The sequence below is a fragment of the Rhagoletis pomonella genome, unplaced genomic scaffold, assembly GCF_013731165.1.
Source record: "Rhagoletis pomonella isolate Grant_MI unplaced genomic scaffold, Rhpom_1.0 Rhpom_scaffold_00013, whole genome shotgun sequence".
Taxonomy (NCBI): Eukaryota; Metazoa; Arthropoda; class Insecta; order Diptera; family Tephritidae; genus Rhagoletis; species Rhagoletis pomonella.
This window is the reverse complement of record NW_023458567.1, coordinates 1,609,532-1,629,243: the sequence shown is the minus strand read 5'-3', so window position 1 is coordinate 1,629,243 and position 19,712 is coordinate 1,609,532. Positions and strand designations below refer to the sequence as shown.

At 39.4% G+C, this 19,712-nt stretch overlaps 1 protein-coding gene across 1 annotated transcript in view; it reads right to left on the bottom strand.

Moving 5' to 3' along the window:
• Positions 1 to 19,712, bottom strand: part of LOC118748453 — a gene marked incomplete at both ends in the record, with an annotated part of 211,032 nt that overhangs the window by 184,774 nt on the left and 6,546 nt on the right. The window contains 1 exon segment of the mRNA XM_036482901.1: positions 18,303 to 18,861. Within this exon segment, the coding sequence (XP_036338794.1) occupies positions 18,303 to 18,389 (87 nt within the window).

The following is a 19,712-nucleotide window of genomic DNA, read 5'->3' as shown; positions in this document are numbered from 1 at the left end:
AAGTTTGTATAGAAAGATACTATCTAAGAGCACTATTTGCGAATGAGGTGAGCGAAAAGAGATAAACAGAGGCTAGAAAACACAAGCACCAACAACTAAGGCGATAAATTTTACAAAAAATCAGAATTAATATGAAAATCAGCGCTACGACAAGAAGGAAGCCCTTACAAGAACAGCTAATTTAAAAAAGTGCAACAAAAACACTGCACTCAGCACAATGGAAGGTGGAAAATGCTAAGCAGTGCAGAAAATAAAACGCCGCCCTTAGTAAAAAGGAAAAACGGCGCTTAAAATGGCCTAAAAGCTTGCCAAGTGGCAGAAAAGTAGGTGCTCAACAACAAAAGCAAATCACTTCACCTGAAACAGTAACAGCAATAGCAAAAACAACTAAAGTAAGCGCGCTCAGCCACAGCGTTGGCGTGCAACAATTGTTGCTGCAACAAAAAAAAAAAAAATAAAAATCGCTGTGGCGCACAACAAAAAACAATACAAAGTGACGAACGATAGCTGGCAGGCGGGCAGGCAGGCAGGCAGGCAAGGTGAGGCGCGAGCGATGATGAGAAGGTGAGGTGGTGGCGAGTTCTCAAGCTGAAGAGGAGGTGAAAATTCAACGCGCAACTGAGCTTAGTGCAATCAAGACGAGCGCTGGCAAGTTTTCGCTGTGGGAGTGGAGCCAACAACAATAGTAATGCACACATGAATAGCCCACGGCGCTGACTGGTTGTGGGTTTTTGTGAGCGCTGCTGATAAACGAAGCTTTTGTGCATGTAAAAGTCAACCAGTCTAGCAGTCTAGCAGTCTAACAGTCCGTCATCCAGCCAAGCAGCCAGCTGGCGGCGTGCCAACCACTTTTCAAGCATGGCGCTTATCCTCACCACCGAGCAGGCTATAGGATATACCGACTAGTATTGAAAGTCGCCACAGCAACATCAACATGAATTGCAACCGTTGTGCAATCAAACAAATGCAGCCGTCAGCAGGCAGCAGGCACGAGGCATCAAAGAGCAACACACTGACAGAGATGGTGGAGTGGTCGGGCCGACACCTTCACTTTGCACTAAATGTTTATCCACTCACTCAGTCAGTGGCCGCTGCACAGTGGAAGAGCCCGATGTAAAATTTGGCAAAAAGTATCAATTGTACTCCGATTTTACTGTAATTTGTTAGCTGTGGTATTTTAGCTTAGTAATGAAAAAAAATTAAAAGTTTCAAACTGCCACGCCCACTACTCTAGGGGCGGAGGTGATAAACGTTATGCGATTCTAATGAAATTCGGTTTGTGCGTATGTATCTCAGAAAAACTAAAATCGGAAATATTGTCTAAATCGGCCCCCTGACACGGCCACCAGTCATACAAAAGCCAAATTTAATTAGAATCGGATGGAATCTACATACAATACCTTCACTTTAGTATAGTGGGCAAGGAAATTCGCCAATCTATGCCACTTTTTATGCTTCTTCATTCACAAGCAAAGGTACAACATGGAAAATTTCAGTGAAATCGGATCTCAATTTCTACCTTTTTCAACAGCTTATATGGGGTCCTGCCAATGTGAAGCGCCCAGTCTTCGAAAGATAAACACAAGGCTCGCAGGTTCTAGCTTTTCAAAAGTTTAGCCAGGGTTTAATGAACATTTTGATCCCAGCGGCACCTTGTCAGCTGTAAAAGGACTAGGGAAGATTATGAAACCCCTTTGCATACTACATATTGAACTTGGAATTAGGGATGAGAGCAAACCCAACAAACAAAAGTGATCCGTGAAATTCCTGTTCAAATTATTACGCTCTAAAAAGTGCATGTAAAACTACTACTGAAAAGTGTTTATTTCTCAACCAGAATCTGTGTAAATATACGCACAAGTTGTTCAAGATTTGGCTTTAAACATGAGATATTTAAAATATACACATGAAATGTTTAAAATTGCAAAAAATTTTGAAAGTAAAAATAGATTTTTTACTAATAATAAGCATGAAGTGCTCATATTTACTCAATCTTAAACATTTTATGTGTAAATTTGCTCAACGCGACGAATTTGGTATGTAAAAGTAAGCAGCCATATTAGGAGAGGAAACAGGCTACCTCTCTTTATATGCCCAAACATGTTTTCGAGAAAATTTTAAACATTTTATGTGTAAACTGTGAAATTTTGAACAATAAATGTTTACAATTCAAAAAACAAATTTGAAATTTGTCCTACGTAACACACATGATAAATCAAAGTAAACAAGCAGTGTTTAATTTAATTAACACGGTGTGTAGAGGAAACCTATCTTAATATGCGCAAATTTAAACAAAAATTTTTTAGAGGGTACGTAAAATTTATATTCATAAAACACCGATATTAAGTGCCCTTTGAATAACACTGGTGCTATTTTTCTCCGAAAAAAGCCTTAGATCCTATTAGTAGGCATGTCTAGAGCAGTGTTGCCGCGCATAATTTTTAGTGTTAGCCAAATTCCTTTAAAAAAAGGGCTAAAAAAGAGATAAAAAAAGTCGTTGTGGCTAAAAATGGTAGCTCAAATTTTTTACTTACATATACATATATAAGTATACACGTAAACATTATAAGTAATGGTATATAAAAACAATGAACTTTGGAAAAAAGCTAATATTTTATCCAACCAAAAACCTTATTGTATAAAAGGGGAAATATACGACACCAGCTTGCTGGTTCCATCAAGTGATTGTACCATCATGCTCGAAGCATATAACTTACCAGCATGCTGGTACAATATTTATTTCTTTACAAATGAGGTCGAGGAAAGATCGAAATGATTAGAGCCGAAATTTCATAATTTTTCTAGCATTTTGTTAAACAATGTTTTTTTCTTTTTAATTCACAATCGCAATATCGTGAACTTAATCTTCCACAAACACGGCTTTCACTCATATAGTGCAAGAAATTTCCGCCAAAATATTTATTGCTTAGAAAATTCAGCTAATTTCACCATTCACGACACCAGCATGCTGGTACAATCATAAAATTTTCAAATAGTTTTGAAGTCGCACCAGCGGCTGGTTCAATCACACCACAGGAACATACACGTTCGATCGACTTGATGGGCCATTTAACATATTAAGCATAATAATTAAGCATTAAGCCGTAAACTTATCTATTTTAAACTATAGTTGAATCGTTAATAGATAGTTAACAGCCCTAACACTTTTACGGTATGTATGTATAAAAACGTAAGGAAGATACAATACATATGTATATGTATATATGTCTTTCTTAGTTTAAGAATTCATCTCTTACATAAATGAAAAAAAAAATTAGATCAAATTAAGCATATGCAAATTTTCCATGCCAAGTATGAATAAATTCTAAAAAGGGCTAGGGGCAATTTTAAATTTATGTGACCAAAAAAAGTAAGTGGTAGCTAAATCTAGCCACCAAAGGGCTAAAACGGCAACACTGGTCTAGAGTCTAGCCAAGACATTTCGAAACTTGGACTTTCAGCCACTCTCAGACCACTGTGCGCCGCGTACTTGCAAATCACTGCAGGCAGTGCATGCCCCACCTCCTTCGAAATCCTTAGACGAAAATCAACGTCATTGTTGCCTGCATGTTGCACGTTGTTGTCACACGGTAGGTGTCGCTGTTGATTGCTGCCTTCTAACTCGTGTGTCCGCCACTCCAGCGCTAACAATGCGCAATGTTTTGGGCTTTAAGGCAAACCAGTGCTGTTGCGATTGCACTTGTTGTTCTTTACACTATTGTTACATGCCATTTGTGTCATTCGTAATAGCTGTTGCTTTTGTTTTAATAGTTTTTTTTTTGTGTGTGTGTGGTTGTTGCTGCGATTGTTGTTGCACTAGGTCTTTATCACTGCATTGTGTGCATTGAAGCGTCGTCCTTGATGCCCATTGTTTTCTAGGTTGTCGCCGCACAGTTTTGTTTGTCTACTTGCCTATGCGGCACGATGATGCGAGCGTATGGCGGGCGCATGGGCGACGGACGTGCAAATGGCACTGAGCTGAAGGCTGTTACAATTGTTAGCCCCTTGTATTTGTGTGTGCGAGTGTGCCTTTATCCTCCGACATGGCCGAGCCACTTCTATGTCCGACTCCACACTGCAGTCGGCGCCGCCCACTTTATTGGTGTCAACAACGCAAGCAACGCGCGTCCATTCAGCCTACTGACATACAAGTTGACTCGATGACACTTTTCCCTCTGTTGATTTGTGCTCGCACTTGGTTTTATGGCCTTAGCGCAAGGATCTCTGCACCGCTTTTGCAAAATTTGCCGAAAAACTCACAAAAATCGACGAGTAAATAAATTTGATTCCCCTCCACCACTCCTCACTCCCTCGTCACGGTTTTTAGTTTGCTGTTGATTCTAATAGTTCAGAGGTACCGTTGCCGTTGCGGTTTGACACTCTGTGGTGTGTGTGGTTTTCAGGTTAATAAATCTTGCGGATGGTCGGAGTTCATTCGTGGAAGAGAAAAGTGAAAGCAGACAAGGCTACATAGCTTTGTAAACAGGTGTTGGAATGATAAAGGGTTATGTTGAGCAGCATGGAACCGTTAAAAGTTCAGAGATAGGTAAACTTTACGGCAAAAGAATATACAAGCTACTTTGGACATATAACAGGAGGAACGTGAGAATGGGCCAAGCCAGACAAGAATATGCGTACCATGACACTCTCTTGCTCAGCACTTCCCCTAGTTGTTGATCACTCAGAATGCAATAAAGGTCCAAGAGTTCACAACATCTAAATTAGAATGTGTCAAACAGATGGCAGATTTATTTCTTCAACAACACAGTGTCGGGCTGTAAGGGATCTCGAAATATAATTGTGTTTCAAACCACTGGGAAATAGACGATTGCACAAAGAAAGGCTTGTTGAATCGGGTCCACTACTACTGCAAACTCAACTGACTAAGAACGACGCGTAGATCTGTACGCCCCAAAATAAGGAACTTTGACTGTACCACGAATAACGTATAACACGGAGCGTGCTAAGCCTCGCAAAAGCGCGGGATTACACCACTGGTCACTAGGTTCCCTTCGGCCTACAATCGGCGAACGATTGGCATGAAGCTGGTCGAACCTCTCAAACGTTTTCATAAATTTCTAGCCGAAAGTACCAAGGCGGATTAGGCCAGTTTTAGAGCCAAGATAGAAGATTTTTTTGAGTTAAGGACGCAAAACTAGACCGCATTCAACCCATACTGTACGAGTGACTTTTTTAATTCTAAGAATGCGATGGAAATTTCTGCAGAATCACTTCATCGAAGAGCAAAGCACTAGAGGCGTAGATTAGCACGAATGTAAGGATGTAAGGATGTACATTTTGGATCTCTGTAACAAACTCCTACCACCGCTCTCCTAAAAAAGATCTCATTAGATTGGGAGAGCACAGTAGAATAAACTCAAAGTATTCAAGCCTTCCTGAAGCCTCTGGAGTAGAGGAATACGCTAAAGCGGAAATTAACCACAGTTGAACTAAACCAAACTATTCTGCAGACCTAGCGGAAACCCTTAGACCGCAATGACAAAACGAAGAACTCGAAAAGCTCTCAAAAGTGTTCATGCAATGCTTGCCGATAATGCTAACGAGAGTTAGACTTCTTGCTACCTTGGAAAATGTTTTAAAAAACCGATTAGGCACTTTTCGTACGGGGTCTGGGCAAGCCTTCATCGACTAGGGGGCATCGCTTTTTTGGCATTATGATTCGCGAGGGCAGTCCCCATACCGTAGAAAAAAATCGTGGAGTTAGAAGGCCTACAATAGGGCACAAGTTGTACTCTCCTCGGACCCAGATTATCTCTTGACGGCCCTTCTTGTTGCCAAAGCTTCCTTACCAGTTTGTGGGTTATGACATGACGATGAGCTTCTTCTATTAGCAGCGACTTTTCATGACGCCTTCTTTCAATGCAAAACCAACATCGAGGCAAGGATCAACGGCACACGCATTAGGAAGCAGGACAAGGCCGCTTTAGGAGGTAAAGCGACGCAGGATGTATTCCACTGAATTTTGAAAATTGTTTTACTACCAAAAAAAAAATATAATAAAGTCGGGAGAGTCTAAGAAGTTCATTAAGTTTATTCAAGAGAAAACCCCGTTATTGCTTTTTACATCAACAATCAAATAACACATAAAAGTCACAAAACAATGTGTTACCGAACAAAAAGCCACCACGTGCAAAAAGAAGTAAGGAAACCGAGAATTAAGCAGCAGCAGCACAAAGAAAAAGCAGAGGCATAAAATTGTCACAATTCATGAACAAAATAACAACAACAATTATCTCAATGGGTGTTAAGAGCAAATACGGCCTCCGCAGCGACATTTGGAAGGGAGCAGGAAGCGAATGCTCATACATACATACAGGCACACTCTAGAGCTTCCCTGCAGTGAAATTTTGAGACAAAGCGCTAGTTCCGCCCTACAAATTTCGGAATTATTTATGAACTAGTGCAAAAGGGCTGCAGAGAGGGACAGTTGAAAGTTGCGGTGTGCTAGTTGCGCATGGGAAGAGCCAGTCCTTTTTCAAGCTGTCCCTTTTCAAGCTAGTTCGGCGCTAGTTCTGAACCAGTTTGAATTGCCTAAGGGTTCCTTATGTTTAAGTAAAGGCATGTGCATGTGCGTGCATGTATGGGAATGTGTTTGAATCTGTTTATGTATGTATTAAGTATGTCAGCAGTCATAACCCTGCAGAAAAAAATTATCAATTGATAAAAAATAACCTACTTGTAGTTAGCTTCTTTGCGGGATTTCTATAAAATATATAACCTGTAGTTAGCTACAAAAAGCTAACTTGAAACAAGTGGACAAGTAATGCAGGAGTAAAGCTCGAGATTGTTTTCTTTAAACGCGTTTCTATTTAAATATCTTGCACTTCTCAAATACTTTTTCGAATTGAGGACAAATAAAAGGAAGATCGAAATTTCATATCATCATTTTGAAGTTATGTCTGTCGAAGTTCGAATATGGCACCACCTACAGCAGAATATGGTAACAAATATGAAATGTAATAAAATAAATAAAGTAAATAAAAATAAAAATAAAATATTTTGTTTCGTCGAAGAAAATATACAGATAATAAGTGACTTTTAGCTCCTTCCTAATCAACTTGAAGTTAGCTTATAGTTAGATACATTTCCTGCAGGGAAGTACGCGTACGCGAGCCCAAGCTGTCAACTTCAGTTAATGTTCGAGCGACACACGCGCGAATGCAAAAAAAAAACCAGTACTGCAGCGTTAGAGGGTAAAGAGGAGGGAAAGCGGCGACAAGGTCTGCCGGGTATGAGTGAAATGCGTGATGTGCGGATGGCTGTCTTGCAAGCTGACCAAATTTGAATGGCAATAAATAAATACGCATAAATATTGTCGATGGGGTGCGCCTCACACGCTGGGCGCTGAGCTACTTAACCTACACAACTGTGGACAGCCACTGTTAGCGCTTTCCTTAAACCAGCACTACCCCCATTGTTCATTGTAAGCACTTCATATTACAAATAATTGTCATCTCTGACTGCAGACTTAGCCCTGCAAAAAATTGTGCGACTAATCTCTAAAGAGAGTACTCCGAGATTACTCTCAATCGGGTACAATTGGGCATTAATTAGTCCCAACTAGTCTCATACGGGTACTAATGGAGGTCAATTAGTCTCGACTCAGCCCTTGTGGGTATAATTGGAGATCAATTAGTCCCCAACACATCTCTAACGGGTACTATTAACGATTTAATGATATGTACGCACTTAGTTAATGAAATTTCATGTGCGGCGTTGGCACGCAGAGAGAGTATTCGCCTAACAAAATTGAGCGACCCGGTTCGAATCTCAGCTGGCGAAAATTTTTATTTATATGTTTTAAAAGTGACTAGTCGCTTTTTATACCCTTTCGGGTATAAATGTGAACAATTAGTCTCTTCATAGGACATGCCCGAACAAAAGCGATCAGTTCATTCCATATAAAGAGATCAAAAGTGGTATTAGTCGCATGCTCCTTTGCGATTGCTCCCGGAGTCATCCCGGATTAGTCCTATTTTTTGCAGGGAGTGAACAGCATACACACACACACACACACACACACCTAATTCAACTTGTTATCAAAATGCGTTGCTTTGTTGTCTTTTGTTCTAACGCACTGATGAAGCTTACGCAGCCTGCCTTCCTATAAAAGCAGTCCTACAGCAGAGCGCCTCCTCCCAGCTGCCACATCCGGCATCGTAGATTCTTTGCTTACACAGTGAAATAGTCGTTTGACTTGCGAGCTGGTGCGACGCTGCCGACGTAATCTTCTTCGGTTGAATTGTCTTCGGCAAGTGCGGCCACTACTTTTGTTAGCTTGAAAGGTCCCTTGTGAAAAATGACAGCAATTACACTGAAATTATGCATTGTTGAGCTTATTTTCTCGAGCAACAAAGGCTCAATAAATGAGTGACGACATGAAAGAACGGTAAGGCGAAAACAAGAAGCCGAGGGAGATGAAAGAGGTTTCAAATACTAAGGAGAATTCACTGCTAACCCGAAACGATGCTGGTTGCCAAAGTAAGTAAATTTAATTTGGTTCTTCTACAATTACCACCAAGTAATGAACTCAACGATTGCCACAAAGCCTTTGCGCTAGCTTTAGGCGCATTCAATGTCACTGGCAAACATAGGTCTGCCTTTTGTTGTTTGCCGAGCAGAATAGATGGCAACCGGAAGATGGGCTTTCTAAGAAACTGTCTACCGTTTGGTATATCATTTTTGAATCGAAGCAAGAATTAAGCTACATAAGTATACATGCATACAAACAGACATAAATAAAAGCCATTGTATTTAGTTTAAATGTTGCCGCCGCTTTGCTGAAGCATTGGCCATGAGTTTTATTTTTCTCTCAGCCCTTCAACCCCCAAACTTGCTTACACCCAACACAATGCCTCAGTGGATACGCCACACAAAAGTCTCCGCAATAAAAACCGAGCGCTGACGAGAGTGCACGCCTAAATGTAGGCAACGAAGGCAAAGCCGAACAAGTGACCCAGTGCCACGCGGCGTGAGCGCAAGCCAGACGCACAGAGCAAACCAACGAAAGTGCGTGAGCCATGAAAGTAGGCTCGGACGTGTGCGTGTGATTTCCAACTGTGGCTGTAGTTGTTACTGTTACTTTCAGTTCGAAGCGCTGTCAAGTGACCAGCATCAGCTGTCAAAAGTTAAGCGCTGGTGCACACGAGTTGTGCTAATAGCAGCACTCTAATAATGTCGAGTAACGGTGGTAAGCGGAGCGCTGCGTGCAGGGAGCGCCAAAGTGCCAGAGCACTGAGCGTGTGAGCGCAAAATCGCCGAAAAGACGGCTACTCGCTCGTCGCTGCTTTTGTAGAGTTTTGCACATTTTTTAGTTTTGTTTTGCCGTTTCCCTGCCTCCTGTTCGCTTTCCTTCGTTTCCGCACTTTTTTTTTGTTGCTAACTTTTGCTTTCATTTCATATCAGCCAGCCACCCGCGCTGTCCTCTGCCAAGACATGCGCACTCGCTCGATTCAAGGATGCGAACAAATACGCCGCACTCGTACGTGCCACACACGCTCGTAATTGTTGAACAACAGCGAAAAGCTAGTGGCCGAAAGCAGCGAAAAGCTGGCGTGTGTGTGGCAAATGCAGCCGCCACGGCAGCATACACACAGCTGACAGCGCAGCGGGCGCGAGTTACGGCACAGATCCAGCAGAGAAGCAGACGCCGAGCAGAGTTTTGAAGGCAGCATCGGCTTCGAAAATTGGGTCGTAGCTTTTGGTGACTGCTGCTGCTGATGCTTCGCAAGCAAAATGGCTAATGAATGGCAGAAAAAATTAGCCAACATTTAAGAAGTTTGAAGAAGTTTAAGGAATTGTAAGGGTGCGAAAAAATATTAATAGTTTGGAGAATTATGTGCGAAAATATTTGAACGATATGTGGATTAATTAATTGGAATTAAAAAACAAATAATAGAGCGGAAAACATTTGTAAAAAGTCGAGCTTTGTTCTTCGCTTAAATAAACTGCTTTCAAAGGTGATTCGAAGCCTGCAAAGACCTGGTAAAGTTTCACAGTACTCAGGGACTACTGATTAGGGGAGTCGAAATCTACCTGCCTCGTAAGCAGAATTTGGTCTGATGAACTGGATTATTGGAATTTCAATGTACGATCCACAAGCAGAAAAATTCCGTCCTTGACGAAAATTATCGCGGAATAAGTCTTCTTAACCGCTTAAAAGATCCTATCGACGATACTGTGTAAAAGACTAAATCTCTTCACGAACCAAGTGACCTGGTAAGTCCACCATTGACCACATTTTTACATCACGTAAAATCCTGGAGAAGACAGTAGAAAGAGACCTCTCCCCGCCGTTTGAGACCAAACGAGGTTTTATACAAGACGATTCGCTCTCGTGCGACTTTTTCAATTCTGAATTCTGAATCTCAGTGGCACCACATATAGTAAAGAACGTTGCTGCTGGTGTATGCAGATAATATCGTCATCGTCAGCCTGAAACGCAGCATTTTTCAAACTAAAAGGGTTGGTCTGGCGGTGAACGAGGACAAGACAAAGTACCTACACGCAACAAATAAAGAGTCCACGCGTTTTGGGACACACGTCAGTTATAACTTTGAAGTAGCGAAAGACTTTGTCTACCTAGGATCCAGCATAAGCACCACCATTAAAGTCCGTGTGGAGATAATGCGAAGAATAACTCTTGTCAACTTGTGTTACTTTGGGCTCGGTAGGCAATTGAAAAGCAGAGCCAAATAAAAATCGCGCTGTATAAGTCTATCATCATGCCCGTTATTTTCTACGGCGCAGAAAAGGTTTTGGGTCCTCTCGAGAGAACTGGTGGATTGGTTGTAGTGCTATCCAAGTTGACACTCAATGATATCTTATTCTACCGCAGTCCACCTATCAGAACAATTCTACAGTTTAGTCAAACCATTTAGAACCGCTTATGAATTTGTATATGTCGCCTATTGTAGCACTACATAGAAAAATCCGCTAACTGCTTCATTATGTGATTCCCGAGTTTGAAGAAGAGTCTATGGAACACTTAATCACCAACTTTCTTTGGTTCATACCTACTAGAAGATGAAGATCTGCAAAGGCTTCCACCAAAGGAGCTGGTTAAATTCCTCAGTATACTAAATACACAGGTACGAAGAACACAGAACTTCAGCCTGAAATATGCTAGCAAGGTTTGCCAACCGAGGGGACCGATTGACACCAATCACCTCGGAATATACCTCTGTCCCTACACCGCAGTCCATCTTGGACCCGTCATTGTATATACATATGGCTTCCTTATCGGCAACTTGGCCCTTTCTCTATTCCCTTCTAGATGGAAACCGCACCTGTACATTCATCGTGAAATCAAGGTTTGATACCAGCAAGTTTCCAGTTTAATTTAGTATCTGGAATTACTCCCATTCGCATTGGACGATAGCGGGATTGTCTTTCCGCCTATGGATGGAAGTCTAAATTGGGGTATCTTATTTCTATTAATAAAGAGTAACAACTCAGTTTTGCTTGGGGTTACGTTAAGGCCACTGCCTTTGGCCCACGTATGTAGTCTATCCAGTGCCCTCTCTTGGATTTCACTTAGTTACAGTAGCAAAAATGACCTTGTGGACCAACAGCAGTGGAGACAGTACACTGCCCTGAAGAGTACTTGAATAATTTGGCTTCCCAGCATGGATCCTACCCAACCAACCATACCGCCGTCAACATCAACCCCTATGAGTGATTGGATAAGGGTGTCTACTTCAATGTTGTTGAAGGCGCCTTCCATATCCAGGAATGCGGCTAAAGTGTATTGCTTGAAGTGCAGTGGTTTTTCTATGAACCCCACAATTTCATGTAAAGGCTGACTCCGTCGATTTTCTTTTGATGTTGCGCTGTGGACAGGGATTCTTCCCTAAAGAACGATCTTACATATATATCTATTAGCCTTTCCATTGCTTTAAGAACAAAGGAATTCAGGCTAAGAGGACTAAAGTCTTTCGCTATTTCGTGGTTCTTTCTACCAGGCTTTGGGATGAACCCTATTTTGACACGTATCCAGCCCTGGGGAAGCAAAGACGCCCACGAACGGAGTCGAGGCCGGATTAAAACTTAATCGGGGTTCCAGTAAGTTGTATGCTACTACACAAGATTAACCCAAAAAATGATTCTTATTGGCTGATGACCTGCACAAATTACTTCTTATATCGGTTGAGAATTCAATGCTTGTGTTAAACGGGCGAATAAGAGTATGTAATAGCACAAGCTGCTTGAGCATCTACTGCTGCATACCTTTAGGCACACTACCTACTTCATTTTCAGTCATCCGCTTCAACCTTTCTCTTTTACCGTTTCTACAATTCCAAAGCCCCCCATTCCCTGTGCTTTGCAAATTTAACACTTTATTATTCATTCATTCATTTGTATTCATGAGTTGTCATAAGCTTGATAGCCATCCTCTCTACACAGCGGGCCACAATATTTGCAAGCCTCCAATCAATTCACAGATCAGTCATTTTCACCTTTCAATTTTCACTCAATTACAATTGTTAATTTAAACAGTTATGCCTGTCTCTAATCCCTAAACCCAAATCTCTCCATTACACTGCCAATTGCGCTGCTGCAACAATCAACTCTATCTAGCCACTCACGGCCTTCCCTGTCCCGCCGGCTGGCGCTGAAGGTCACTTGAAGTCAAACATTTATTGGCCATTTGTGTGCAAAATGCAAAACTTCGATAATTTGGGTTGGCGCAGCTTACAATCGTTCATCCGAACGCCTGGCTGACCGTTGGACGACAATTGTATGCAGCCGATTGCGATTACGGTTGACGAGCAAAAGAACATGCAAACACAAATACACACACATACATACTTACATACATACGTGCAAGTAGGAGCGGACAGAAGCGAACAGAAGCGAACAATGAAATTTGAATCATGTTGGCATGTGTGTAAATGGATGTTGCTGATATGATAGTTTGTGCGTATGTACGTGGTGCTTAGATATGCCTACAAACCATACATACATATAAATCGCACAGGAACAATACAATGACACTGTGAACGACCCCGACCGAGTATCCGTTGCGAGTCAGCAGAGCTGAGGGCAAACTAACGTTGAATTTGTGCTGACAGCAACAACAACAACAAAAAAGCAATGGCAATAGTAGAACAAGAGCAACAATAAATAGCAGTAGCAACAATAAATAGCAGTAGCAACAATAACAATGCGGCGATCGAAAGTGTTTTGTTGGGCGGGCTTTGGATTTAGCTCCGGCCTGCTCGTATTGAAAAGCGGCCGCTGATGGCTGTACGCCTAAAAGCAGGCTAATAACTATTCTGTGTGTGCAGGCAAGCGCACTAATTTATATAATATTTAAATGTGCGAGTATGTGTGCGTAAAAGTGTGCTTTCTGTGCCGCTGGGGAAAAATGTCTACAATTTTCAATTGTTCGTTTGAGAACTGTAGGATGCGTTGGGTAGCACAGACAAAAGGATTGAATGGATTGGAAAAAAAAACTGTTACTTAAATGCTTCTTTCCAATGCGTGATTTTTTTTCAATTTGCTCGATAGATTTATCGATAAACATACTTAGTACAGCCATGTAAAAAATAATAAGCACACGACATTTTGGCCAGTTTTGACTATTTTTAACCGACTTCCAAAAAAGGAGGAGGTTATCAGTTCGTCGGAATATATATTTTTGTTTAATTTTTTTTTTTTTTTATGTATGTTACCGCATAACTTTGGACCGCGCGTAGCGTCTCAGAGGTGGTCCCATACTAATTTGGTTTAGATCTGATCGTTGAATCATGAAATATATAGATATAGATATATTTTTTTAAGTCGGTTTTTTTTGCTAAAAATTACTTGTTCTTTTGTTTGTTTACTGTTTATAATTCTTTTATGAAAATGCAGCTCATTATCTAATCTTTATAAATTCTTAGAATGGTATTATTTTCAACGCGGAAAAAAATCTAACATACTTTGTATGGAAGAAAATGCGTCAACACAAAACAACAAAAAACAATCAAAAATCAACGCGAATTCTTATCCACTTGAAACTTACACTTTATTAAGCTATTATATATGCGATATAAAAATTCATACTTAGATTTTTTTATTCTTCATAAAAAAAGTTTGTTGTTGTATTATTTTTTGTGAATTTTCCTAATATTTCTACAAAGCTTGAAATTTATGCTTACATGTTTTTTGTTTTATAATTCGCTGCATTTTTAAAAGAAAATAATAAACATTAAAACAACAAAAGAAAAATGGCCAGAACTGGTCAAAATGTCATGCCCATATTATTTTAAACATTTTTTAATTTACCAAAAAATCAATATTGTATCGATATCAAAACAAATATTAGCGAAATGTGTATACATTTTTGATAGAAGGTGATATAAATTTCTTATAAAACTATCGATAAGTCGATATAAGATCGATATCAACTCAGAAATTTGAAAAAAAAAAGTTTGCAAAAAGTCTTTGCATGGATATTAACATCAGAATTATCAATAATTTTATCGGAATTTTAATCGATTTAGATGCCTATGGGTGTTTCCATAAAAAGGTACACCAAAACTGCAAGTAAATTTCGTATTCAGATGGCGAAAAAAAGTTATGAAAACACGAAACGATAGAGAGCAGAACTGAAAACAAATGAAAAATTAAATTATATACACTAGGCTACAAATGAAAGTGTACACTAGAGTGGTTTAATAAATCCTTTTTTTTTATATTATTCAGTGCTCACGCAAATGAGTGTTACTTTTGCAAAAAAAAAATAATAAGAAATAAGCAACTTTTAAATTAAAATTTCGGAATTTTTTCTCGTTTTTTTAATATTGTTTTGTAATATCTAAAAAGGTAAGAGCCTAATCGAAAAAATAACTTTCCTATTATAAGATCTTACAAAACTTAAATTTCCTGAGGGATTTCGCGTGCACACGGATTGAAGGACGAGTAATTTTAAGTAAAATAAAAATGGATTTGAGCGAGCTCTAAATTTTATAATTTTTTTTTATCAAGTTGTTTATTTAATTTTTTAGCAAAAGGAACACAAATTTGCGTGAGCACAGAATAATATTAAAAAAAGGGATTTCTTGGACCACTCTAGTGTAATTCAATATTGATAGTTATTTTTATGAAAAATTTTTTCCATCAATTATTTAAGAAAATATAGTTCATGCTACAATATAAACCATATAAATCAGGGTATCATTAAAAATTTCCACTTTTTATTCAGAATTTCTAGGAAATGTTAGCCTTTTTTTTTACTATAACAAGTGCAATTTACAAAAACTGGCGTTGATTTTTTGAAATATGTTGCTAATGTTGTTGGTTTCCGCATTTTACTTCATGCTTATATGGAAAAAAGTGCAAAAATCAGTCACAAAAAAAGATTCTAAAATATCAAAGGGATTTTTTAGCCTTTTAAAACTTACACTTCCAACTTAAAATGGGCTACAAAACTGGATACTCGAAAATTTTCTAGAAATTCTGACTAAAATGTTGAAAATGTTGATTAAAATTTTTTGAATTTTTGTAAACTTTGTACAAAGTGTAAAACTTTGATTTATATGGTTCATATTATAGAATGAAAATAAGAGTTCATAAAATTTTGTTAAAAATTATGCAAACTTCTCGAAAAATTCATATATAGCTCCTAAACCGACAGTTTGATTGAAAAGTGTTGCAAACACTTTTGATGGCAAATTTAATTACCTTCAGTACCATAAAAATAACTTCGAAATTGGCTAACTAGATCCGGAGATAATGGCAGTTTAGGGAAATCACTTTTTTAGAAACTCGAAAAACGGAAATTTAGCTATAGCTCGAAAACTGTTATACTTTCTTAATATCGTATTCAGATTCAGGGACAAATTTTACATAAGGAATGGTAGTCAATTGCAAATGCAGGTAAAACTCACTGTAAACTAGTGTTCTTTATGCAAAAAAATTTCATGAAACTAATTGTGAAAATATATTAGAACAGGGTGTACACTTGCATTTGTCGCCTACTTGGTGTGTGTATTACTAGTAAAAATGTTGTCCTCTGAAATCACGTCCGTTATGATCTCCTTTTCATCGATTTTCTTGGCACCCGCGTTCCAAGCGCTCCTAATTTTTTGTCAGCCAAAGGACGGTATACGAGCTACACAACGTCAAATTTTTTTATAACTTCCGTTTCAGTATGACTTACTTAACACTCGAATATCACGTCCGACATCATGGAAATACTCATATGTATGTAGACATAGAACAAACTGTCATTAAAATATGTGGAGAAACATCACCAAATCAATATCGAGAATTTCCTTCGGACGTGATAACCAAATAACTTCTTAAATAGGGCCAAGAATCCTTTCATTCATCCGAAAAGGGTATCAATCCTTTTTTCTCATAAATTAAATTAAACACTCAGCTGCTGAATATTTCGGTGGTCGCTTCTTTTCAAGCGAATTCGAATGTTTCTGATGGGCACAAATCTCGATGTTGATTTTTTTCTTAGGGCGTCCTTGACTGCCGTTTCAATTATTCTCTACTGAAAACTCCACTCGCGTCAGATAAGTAGCTCAGGGTCATAAGCCCGTATACCATTTGTCGTGGTCCTCATCAAAGTTGAGAATTCCAATACTGGCATCTCGCATTTTTTATGATGAATATTTTCTTCTCACATAGCGGCGTTTTTTATCGCCACCACTTCAACAACAAGCGTGCATTTTATCCAGTTATATATGTATTATCTACCCACTCGAATCGATTGCTGCCGGGCGCTTAGTGAAATTCCAATTATTTGCAATGCCACATCAAACCGATGGCTGTGCGCCTGAAAATATACTTTGAAATTATGTAGGCCAGCATAAATACATAGTTTCTTATTTGCCTATTTTATGTGTGTCAATAAGAGTTAATGCAGTTGTTGACAAATGCGTACGATTATGTGCGTGCGTTCAATCTGCATGTTACGAGTAATATGTACTCCATCTCATATTTCCACAATTCCGTGCGAGCACGTTTGTATGCCTTTAAGTGCCACTCAATTTCACTCCAACTTGGCTTTCACCCACAACTTTGCTATCCTCGCCAACCGCCGTTGAATAGTGAGCAAACAACGACATTAGAAAGAATAGTAGCGTGCATGTTTTGGGTGAGCAAACAAACAAAATTTGCTTCGTATCGAATTACGACTGCCTGCCGTATCAATCTCGCTCGACATCAGCGCCACGTTGCAGTGGATAGGTAGGTAATGGAATAACACACGAACCAATTTCACGCCAATCCTTTGGCATTATTTTCCTCCGACAAACTCGGCCGCATAGTTTACTCAAATGCATCCCCCAGGGCCGCATAAAAGTTTTGTTCAAAATTCTCAGTTTCGCCTATGTTTGCCACATTTTTTTCTTTTTATTTCTTCAATTTTTGCAGTTTCCTTTAGCATGTAACGTGTTTTTTATGAGCGCGCAACTATTTTTTCGATATATTTTAGCTATTTGATTTTTATGAAGTCTCTTTTACTTTGGTCGCTCAATTTGGGTTGCCGTCTTAATTAAATTGTCGCAGCCATATCTTTATCAACTGTTGCTGCAATGCCGCCTGGGAGGATCTCATGCGATAGGCGAGCGTTTGTTTGTTGGCATGTCCTGCTTTTTTTTTTGTTTTATCTCTCTTTTAGCAGCATATATGGCTGCTGATTTACGAGTTTGTGAGTACGCGACACATTGACTTTAGTTGCGGTCGTAAAGGTTGTTTTCGCTGGAAATGCAATAAAACTCAATACTTGATGGCACGTTTATTATCGAGCGCGCGTGTAAGTGTGGGCGGCACGTGGGACACTTTGCTGCTCTGCTTACTATACGTCGCGAGCATGGATGAACTTTCATTGAGAGTCCCAAAGCGCTACTTTGACAGCATTAATGCGTTTGAATTGCTTTTACCCGGCATACTTCAATGCCTTAGGTGTACTTTTCGGCTGCGTGATTGTTTACGTCCTGGTAAGTTACTGATTTTGAAATTCTCAACCCGGTTATGTAAAAAGTTGTACCTAAGGCTATTCAATAAATGGCCACTTCTACTTAAAAGAAGAAATCTGCCACTATTTAGTGTTAAGGATTAAAGTAACCCTTGAGTTGCATAGATAATATTTCAGATACGAAAAATGTGTAATTCTGGATTCACCTGGCAATGTAGCCGAAGTACGCTGACTCAGAAGTTTTAGAAGATATTCATATCTTCTAAAAACTATGTTCATACATCCACCCAGCTGGCCTATTATTACCCCAAGAAAAATATACTTAGCACATAAAATCAACCCTCTTCTCCCACCCAACACTTACCTTCCCCGACGACGAGATCGTTGATTGCGATGGTGTACCCGATGATTGCGCCGATAAAGCCGTTCGACCGCTACTGTTCGCTTGCATCACAGCTTGGGGCCCGCACCCGCGCCCGTGCTCGGTTACAACAGGCGACGTTTAAGCGTTTTGTCAGCACTGACGGCCACAAACAGGCGTCGTAAAACGAATACGCGCACTACTAAAACAACAATACAAACTTTTTAGCGTTACGACGTGTTGGGCTTTATGGTATGGGCGGGGCAATACACGTGCGCGCACTACACCTCCGAACACGTGCCCTCAACTATTCATTGTCGTTGAAGCGAATGAGCGAAATCGAAATCGTAGTTACGCGACAGTGCTTGGAAAAAGCGCTGAAGTTTTGAAGGTTTTTGCATTTTTACGATGCCGAGGAGCATTTAAGTGGATTTTTATGGTTTTTTTCTCGATTTTTGTCACTTTACTTTTTGTGACCGCTATTTTTAGCAATTGGTGACTTGAATAAAATATTGTAAAATTATTTCAAACACTTTATTTTCGGCGATTTTCAATATTTTTGCTGCAAACCAAAATTGAATATAATTAAGTATGCACTTTTCAATTTTTTCAGGATGCAAATATTTAAAGGTAAAACCGCGCGCTCTATTCGTCGGCCATCATTTATTTTTACCTTCAAATTTTTTTATCATGAAATTTATACTAAACATATTTTAATTTTTTTAACGAAGGCGACAGCAGCTACAGCATGGAGGACAATAACTCTATCAACTCTTTCGTCGAAAGTCGACTTAGCATATATTTTCTTTTTTATGTAAATCTACATATTTCCTAAATAAACAACCAGCTCAATTAACTGAGTATGTGCGCGCCACGCTGAGCGCGTCGGGCGCGATAAAAGGCCCATAAACATACAATTATGGGCATTCATGCGAATATAGCTTTTATAAATACATGCAGACATCAATGAGTGCTCACACAAGCATACAGCCACGGTTGAGCATTCAACGAAAAATTTAAAAAATTATATTTGTTAGGGTGGACCTTGCAAAATTTCGTTGGCTGATGATGGGCGTGTGGCTATTTAAAAAAGCTTGTAAAAAGAATAACTTAAATGTGAACGTTGTGTAGAAGCTTTCAATAGGTCATTTTATAATTCAAAATTATGAAACGCTTATCCACGTTCGCTCTGGAATATGTATTGCTAAAATTATTTTCAGAAGCAGTTGAGCCACTTCAAAAACTTTATCTCGAATTTTTGGAATTTGCACCTGCTGCTTGAAGGAAAACAGAAAACTAGGATATGACTTCTATCTCTTCTGAATTCTTCGCTGGCGATCTCTATAGCCAAACTGTGAGCATTACAGAAATTTGTAACACATAAACTGTGCTTCAAACACACTTTTTTTTTTT